The 9,035-nt window shown below is 35.5% G+C and overlaps 1 protein-coding gene across 1 annotated transcript; it reads right to left on the bottom strand.

Annotated features, from left to right (window-relative positions):
• Positions 1-4,349: 4,349 nt before the first annotated feature.
• On the bottom strand, positions 4,350-6,488 carry LOC115968340. Its single transcript, XM_031087716.1, has one exon. It carries the CDS (start codon positions 6,177-6,179, stop codon positions 4,554-4,556), a length of 1,626 nt encoding a protein of 541 aa, XP_030943576.1. The 5' UTR covers positions 6,180-6,488; the 3' UTR covers positions 4,350-4,553.
• Between the last annotated feature and the right edge of the window lie 2,547 nt (positions 6,489-9,035).

Below are 9,035 nucleotides of genomic sequence, written 5' to 3'. Positions count from 1 at the left end.
AACTTCACTCAGATTCAAAATATTCTGAGGGATATCAACGAAATGGTGAGCAGATGTTATTTGTTAGAAAATAATTTTGACACAATTAACATTAAAAGGTTCCAAATTAGTTTCCAATTAACATTAATAAGCTCCAATTACTTCCATTTTAAACTTAATTAGTTCAAAATTTACCCTAATTAAAAAACCAATTGCACAAATTACTCATTAAATAATTAATGTTTGACTATTTAATTAATTGTGTGCTATCTTATCATAAGATGTAATCTTAGCTAATCAAATTATGACATATCATTAATCCCAAATTGATTATAATTATAACCAATTGGAATTAATTGCTCATAATCACATATAGTCAAACTTAATTTGTGATAGTGCATCTTGACCATTAAAACTTGATTTGATGATAACTTTCAATCTGAAAGTCCAATTAAGACTTATGACCAGCCAATTTAATCACAACATCAAAATCATTTTGATGAAATGGGATTAAAGATCTAATGACTAGAATTAATATGCCTATTTCCAAGGTAAAATTACCATTTACCCTCTATGTGAGGTTAAGTACGGATTGCAAAACAAAAAGTTCTCCAATTATATTCTTGAATCCAATCATTAGTCTTAGTAAAAAAGAATCATGGACATGAAGAGTTCAAAACTAAAGGTCTAAGTATTTTGTCTCAGAGAGAGAGAGAGAGAGAGAGAGAGAGAGAGAGAGAGTATCTTATTGCACAACTAGTTCCTCAGTTGGCTTAGAACTGGTTAGCAACTTTAGGGCTTCTAATCAGAGAGAAAATTTATATACAGCTAGTCTGCTTCTACATGAAACAGAAAATGGAACCACCGATTAGAGTAAAATAACATACAGAAGCCATCACAAAATTAAGTACATTTGAGCCGACCAAGGGAAGAGAAATATTTGGCAGTGTTGCCAGTACCAATGATGAATCCAGAAAATTACATCAATTTACTGGGTCAAACTCATTGAGGTGATTGTTGAACACAACTTAAACATGTATTATTGATAACAACACCATTGCCCGACCTACTTCATGCCCTTAAAGATATCAACCTCAATGCATTTGGCCTGTATTCGCCTGAGAGCACTCATACAGCTTTGATTGACACTAAGATATGCGCAAAAAAACCATGGTATACTTCAGCACACAGATATTTTTTGTAAAAAGTACGAATTTAGTCCTCCAACTATTGGGTAACATTCAATTTGGTCCTACAAATATTAAGTTTGTCAAAAGAAATCCTTTTTTTTTTTTTTGACAAGTAATAGAATAGATTATTTCATCCTCACGATGATGAGCACTCTGTAACTAAAAGAATTACAAAAAATTACACACAAAATAGAAAACTGGTTTAATAAATTGTATTATTTTACACCATTAACTCTTACAACCATGTTTTCAAAATTAAATAACAAACCAGAGCATTTTGATGAAAATTTTCATCAAATAAATTTATTGCTCTAAATTATACAGTCAGCTCACATTCCAAAACAAGCTCATAACATTTTACAATAGAGTAATAATACAAACCAATGCCTCTCATACCACAGTACAAAGAATGTGGCATGCAGAATTCATATCCCTGCCGTCCAAACCAAAAATGCATTCTATATGACAGAGCTGATCCATAACATTCAAAAGACAGAAAGCACCTTTGGTAAGTTCTATACAGATATCCATTCTAAAATGACTACCCTGTATGAGGTGACAAATAATGAGAAACAGCTTAACAAACAAACCAAGAGAGTCACCTTTCATTTCATTTGTTTTCTGTTTTGAGCGTGATTCTATCCCCAGCCTGCCATCCCCTCTTTTAAACTGATTTTCCAAAATTTTCCCTCATCTTAAAATATATCAAAGAGGATGATCTAAACAATCAAACATATTATAAGAGTTTCACCCTTTTTACAATTAGGTTGATCAAGCAGAGTAACCAGTACAATGAAGAAACCAACCCCCCTTGGAGAGAGGAAGACTCAAATAGGGGGGAAAAAAGAAAAGTTGGATATAGGAGGAGTTATGACTGCATGTTTTGTTCCGCATATTGCAGCATAGTGCACATAATAAGAAGCCAACTTTGAAGCAAGGGGAACACCCTTCTAACAATCAACTTTTAGTGACCTCAATCCCACCAATGCACCTTTACATTTTTACACTGTTTCTCAAGATATCAAAAGCCAATAGAACCAAAACTTAAAGAATGATCAAATGGCTTCTACACATAATTCCAGCTTGAAACATAAGGATATACCATCAAAACAGGGAACTTAAAATAAATATAAAAATAAATAAACCATTATATATATGATCAGCACCAGCTCTAAATTTTATTATTGATAAGAAAAATCAAATGAAAAATGCCTCAAGATAAAGAATATAAGAACTCCAATTGTCACCTAATCTGGGGGAGAATAGGATTCACAAGATCCTTTGATGACTAATATTTGCTTCTCTGCTTGCTGAACATTTCACTTTTCAAGAACATAAAGCCTGCAAGATAACCAAATCAGAACACAAGCAAATGGGATGATGAGTCAGATTTTTGAAATATGCCCGAATCAGGATTAAATGAAATTTTTCTTCAGGATGATGGTGTACAGGCTCTGGAGAATGGCAAGTGAACTGCAAAATTGAAATAAACTCGAAGCATAAGGTTTAATTAGCAGTCTAATTCATGACGGCTTTGCATGTCATTAGAAATTCCTCCAAGAAAGAATAGCTTCTGTTCCCACTAGCTTAAGATATGATACCTTTTGAGTCACAATTTTGTACCGCCTATTCCAATTCTTGCAATTGTACATAACAAAACAGAGTACTCTCGAGTTTAGGGTTTTTTTGTTTTTGTTTTGACGAGTGAGTTTCGGCCCTAGGAGGCGTGGGAGGGCAGGGAGGGTGGGAGTGGGAGATGCGAACCAGTGACCTCTGCTTCAATGTCATTGTCCAACAGATATTACTTTGTTGTAAACTCTACAATCTCTCTCACAGCCTCAAGCACACAAAACAATCCTGTTTACTGAACTTAAGAAATTAGTTGTACCAGGCCCAAGCTACTCTTCTACAGAAAAGCATCAATAATCAGGACCAAGTTCTAGGGAATACCCACCTAGCTTCTGGCTTCATGTCTTCAATCATTTCGTAGTAAAGAACAACTAATAATAGCAAAATTCATGTGGAATTGATATTAATATCAACCCCATAATTGAAAAACTGTGCCTTTTGTCTTCCTGTGACAACCTTTCCTTTTATTTGTTAAGTTACACATGCACTTAGTGAGTTTTGACTGTCAAGCTCACCCTCTGCCCATATTCTTATGGAAGAAGGAAATACCATTTTTTTTTTTTTTTTGTGGAGAAACAGGGAAATACCATTTGAGCTAGAGTTCATTGACTGTGTACTTTATTAAATTTGTTTGGACATTAGGGTTCGTAATAAATTATATTTCCTTATGCAAAGCATTTAAATTTAAGGATTTAAAAGACAATTCCAATGTAAATTTCCTAAAAGGAAATTTAATAACACATAATGGTTGATGACTTTGAGCATTGACAATTTTACTCCATTCTTATGTTATGAATTTGGAATAAATTATTATAACTAATCATTTCAATTCCATGGTTAAATCTATTCAAGAATTTCATTAATAGAAATTTTTTTAGCTCTATACTTTATTCAAATCATTTAAACTAAAAACTGAAATCCAAATCTTCCTATCAAATATTTCCATCAAAATGAACCACATAAGGTTTTCCTAATGGGTATGCTAAGAACAGCCATTAAGGAGCATTCAATCCTCTCTACCTATCCCAGTATATATTAAGAAAGTGATGCAGAACACAAAAGAAAACCAATAGATGCATATCCACAAGTGTACTCTTTTATCAAACAACAAAAGCATTAAATTCAACTCAACATATGGACATCCCATTAGGAAAACCCATCTTTATATAAGAAAATGCAAAAAGTGCTATTAGTTACTACAAAATGCTCACAAATTGATATGACAATAGCAATGATTGCGATTGGTGCCATATCAACAACATGATAAATAAATTTCTTAATTTCTTTTTGTCTTGTGTTTGAAACTTGACACATCAATTGTAAGGCTAACATTAAAAAAAAAAAATTAAAAAAAAAAAAAAAATTTATAGTATCCTTGTATCACTCATATTAAATGGCAACAACTTTGGGAGCATGCATAACTTTTGGAGAAAGCAATCGAAGCCAGATCCTTATATGATTAAGCATGCAGCCAAATTTAAACTAAAAACTAAATCATTTAGTCTTCCATAGGAGAAATCAATCCTCTTTTCATCAGTTAAAAGACTAAACTACCAGCAAATTGGTGCAGATTATATAAAATACTAACTTAAGCGAGGAGCATTGAACAAAATGCAGAGAACATCTACATAATATACTTTTACATAGCATAATAAAGCACAACAACGACAAGAAGCTACAACAGCAGCAACATTAACATTAACAACAACAACAAGGAAAGGATCGAGTCTTACTTCACCGAGTACCTAGTACGCCTTAACCTTTAAGAATAGGCAAGCTACTCAAAAACTCATCGAGACCCTCGAAAAATCCAATCCCTTCAATGTTATCCTCCACTCCATGCCCCGCCCCATTCCCTTCACTAACCCCGGCTGCAGCCGGCTCCTCCACCTCATTACTAAACTCCACATTCAAATCCAACTTTCCCAACTCTGTGGCCCCCGCCCTCCTCCTCGTACCACTACCCACTACGGCCGTCTTCTTCCCTTTACTCGACTCCCCCTTCAACCCACCGCCGCCCCCGCCACCACCAACACCACCACCACCACCACCACCTCCACCTCCACTACCTCCACTACCACCATCCGCTGTGACACTCACATTATTCGAAACCTCCCCACCACCACTCGCCTTCTTTACTCTCTCATGCTGCACTTTTTTCGAAGTTCTAATGGCCCTCGCGGCCGCAGCTGAGGCTCTTCTTTTTGATCTCCTCTTCCTCCTACTAGTCTGCCACTCATCATCATCATCATCATCATCATCCTGATTATCATCACTCGAATCAGATATTGCGACGAAACCTTCCTGGTCGTCGTAATAAACCCATGGCCCAGTCTTAGTAGGCTGCTTCCGTTTCGCTGGGGTCTTAATCCCAGTTGCTTCTTCTAAAGAACAAGTGAACATAGGAGTAATCGGTGACCACTTACCTGACCCGCCTGTGCCTTTATCAGAGAAACCCAATGGGAAAAAACCCCAACAGTAGTAGTAATTCTCTTTGTCTTTATCAATGTCACTCGTCACAGGCGGTGACGGTATCACCACCGCTTGGAAAGCTCTCTTACAGTTCTGGCACCGAAGGCTACACTCTTCGTAAACCCTAGGGTACTCGAAGAGCAAGTAACAGTACGGACACGCCGTCCAGAAACTCCCCGATTCCGATTCCGTTTCCGACTCGGCCCGAGCAGGAGCCTGAGGCTGAGGCGGAGGCGGAGGTGGGGAAGGAGAAGGCTGACGTGGCGGCGGAGGCGGAGGAGGTTGCGCCCGAGTCGGTTCACTATGCCGAGTTGACTCGGGGACATTGTGGAAAATCGGTCTTTCTTCGTCAACTATCAACCTTCCGTCTTTCGTTCTAGGGCTTCTCCTCACCGCTTGCGGCTGAAGCGGCGGCGGAGGCGGCGGTTGTTGCGGCTGAGGGTGGAAATGGAGTTGCTGAGTCGAGCCGGAGGCCGACGCGGCGGAGTGAGAGATGATAATGAGCGCGTGATCGTACTCAGCTTTCTTCGACGAGTTCGAAAGCACAGACCAAGCCTCGGAGACGAGCCTAAAAGCATGATCGGCGAAGGCAAGGCGGTTCCGGTCAGGGTTGAGCAGCAAAGCGAGCTGCCGATACCGAGCGGCGATGAGCTCGAGGTTCTGAGTCAAGCGAGCGAGTTGAAGTATCCCATAGCAATCGTACAGACCATTAGCGATCCGTGACTCGCCGGCTAAGACCGTGTCGGCCACGGCAATAATTTGCTCAGCCAACTCGATCCTGAACCTGGGCTCAGTGTCACGCGCTCTGATCGCAAAGCTTTTAGCCGCGTGTAGGTCACGCGCCGTTAAGAGCCTCTCTGCTATGCTTAGCCACCGCTCCGCCTCTGCTCTATAAGGACTACCGTCCATTCTCTCTCTCTAAACCAAACGTTCTCTCTTTCTCTCTCTCTAAAATTCGAAACTCTTTCTCTTTTTTTTTTGGTTTGGTTTTGGACAGTGAGTGGAAATGAGTGAGAGAGGAATTGGGAAGTGTGAGGTGAACTTTTAGATGGACCGAAATGGGCTTAAGTTTGGTAGGGAATGAGTGGATTTGCACATTAGATAGGAGGGTGTTTTGGTCATTTTGTAGAACTGATATGGGTAAACGTAACTTCGTAGTTGTAGAATTGCTGCTGCAATAAGTGTGTAGTCTGTGTAAGAAATTGGAAGGGCCTTTAAGGCTTTATAGAAGTTTTGAGTACTTTTATTGGTGATTGGAAAGTAAGAGAGAGAGAGAGAGAGAGAGGGAGAGAGGTCGGTCTTCTTGAGCTTTGACTTTTGCTAAACAAACGTAGTACTATGATAAATTTTTCTGAAATTTTTTAGATTTTCTAATAAATTCAATCATGTGATTAGTTGGGAAGTGAATTTTTTGGATTTTCTAATAAATTCAATCATGTGCTTTAGTTGGGAAGTCTAAGGGTTATGGATAAGGAATTATATTTAAGTTTTGCCAAAATTATACTTCTTTTGTCTCATTTTTTTTTTTTATTTTGTTTGAAAAGTTAAACTTTTTAAGGGAATATCATTTATTATCTTGTTTATCTTTTAAAAATGTATAAATTTTCAAAATTATCCTTAAAAAAATTTATCGAAAAATTGAATTAGTAAATTAATGACTTTCATTTTTTAGAAACAGGACAATATTTTGAGACATCTCAAAATGGAATAGAAAATACAAAAAAGTGTGACGGAGGGAATATTCCACAATGATGGTAACAAAAAAGGAGAGGGAGAGAGGGAACTTACATTAAAATGTCCATGATTTATACTTTGTTTCAAATTAGAGGTTTTAAGGTTTTAATTTGTCAATTTAAGTCTTATACTTATAACCCAAAAAAAAAAAGTCTTATACTTATAAAATCAATTTAATTTGAAATTGTTGTCAATTTTTGTTATTCATTTCCATTGTTTTGAGCAATAATGGAGTAAAGAAAAACAAAAAAAAATCATTTATAAATATTTTTGTTCTGCCTTGGTAACTTGTTTTGTTTTTCTAGCAATCACATAATCACTTTAAGTGAGTGTTTGGTTTGTGCGTCTCTCTCCCTGCATCTGCGTTTTTTGTTTTGTTTTTTTTATTTTTTATTTTTAACCAGCGCCTATTGCACTGTTCATGTCCATCAACAGTGCATTTAGGTTAATGAACAGTAATCGTAGTATAAACAGTAACTTTTTTATTATTATTTTATTGTTTTTAGTTTTTAGCAAAATAAACAGTATTCTAACGGATTCTAAACACAACTTTCTTTCTCTAATCTCTCTATTTAATAGTTGTCAAATTGATTTCTAAATAAGCACTAAGTGGAATGTAGAGTTTAATTTATGGGTTTCCTTTTTCTCTGCTCTATTATTATCTAAAATAACGAAAATGAGAAACAAAAAAGGATAGAAGATTTAAATTGAAATGATTTAATAAACATAGGGCTCTAATTGACAAAATAAAAAACTTGATACGTAATGTGAAATATAGTATAAACTTTGTGACTTTTCATGTATTTTGCCAAAAAAAAAAAAGTTAAAACTAAATTCTCCAAAATTTTTTGATAATGCATCAATGCTCTAATTTGGTTCGCAAACAATTGCAAAATGGAGTAAGGATAATAGATACTCTTCGGGATTTGACAAACAGTGGACTTTTCGATGCTAAAATCAATGAATCGATTTTAGAAATTGAGGCCTATAAAAGTAGTATTTAGGGGTTATTGTTTCATGCCTGCTCTAGTGTTATACGTACTTGTTTATGCATTTTAGGGATTTGATATCTCTGTAATTCATGTGAAATTATTACGTTTGATCTACTTACACTAATTCTTAGGCTGTGAATTTAAGTCCACAACCTACTTAGGAAACTTCCTTATTATTTGAGATTCCCATGAGGGGAGATGTATCCTTTCCTTTGTATTTTTGAATTTTTTCTGGATGATGGGTACACTACCCATTGTTTAATGGAACCATGGTAGGAATCTCTTTGTAATCTTATAATAAATGTGTAATTCTAGTGTCATTGTTATTCTTATGGTGGGATTTGGATAGTGTTAGTTAGAGATCTTGGCATAGGTGTGTGGCCAATTAGATTAGAGCTTGAATTGAATACATAGTGACATGTAACCACCATTTGGGATATCTTGTATAATAAATCAATTTGTTGCATTTGGCTTTTTTTTCTTTTTTCTTTTTTCTCTCTTAATATTTCTCTTGAAGGATGATTACCTTAAAAAAAGTCAACGTATTTTCTATTTATTAATTTTTTAGAAGGTGACTACCTCAAATCAAGTTAATTTCCAATAAATTCTTTTAGGAAACGCTAAATTCTTAACAAATTGAAAGATTTCCCAAGTATCAAGGTCAAACTTAGGTGTAGATACTATGATTTTTCATGGCTATGTTCAGGAATCCTTTAGTTAGGAAATGTTCATCAGGTTTGGATGGTGTTTGGGCCAAGGTGCTCTATAATTTTGAGTTGTTTGATAGTAAAAAGTAATATAATATGTTATGTAAAGAAAAATGTAAATAATTGGGAAGAAAATCTATAATGAATTCAAGAAAAAATTAGTTAATGTTGGTAGTAAATTGGACATTGAAAACATTTTATATTTAGAATTGCTTGTTTTGTTGACAAGTAATGTCATTACTATTTTCATCTACAATTTAGAAAATTTAATATAACTTTATCATTCATATGTATATTGAAAATGAGTTGATAAAAAATTAAATTAAAATTTT

The sequence above is a fragment of the Quercus lobata genome, chromosome 11, assembly GCF_001633185.2.
Source record: "Quercus lobata isolate SW786 chromosome 11, ValleyOak3.0 Primary Assembly, whole genome shotgun sequence".
NCBI classification, from domain to species: Eukaryota; Viridiplantae; Streptophyta; class Magnoliopsida; order Fagales; family Fagaceae; genus Quercus; species Quercus lobata.
The sequence above is the reverse complement of the archived record's forward strand: the minus strand, read 5'-3'. Positions and strand labels throughout refer to the sequence as shown.

Coding starts and splice junctions, on each gene's coding strand:
- LOC115968340 (XM_031087716.1), bottom strand. CDS start 6,179: ATGGACGGTAGTCCTTATAGAGCAGAGGCGGAGCGGTGGCTAAGCATA.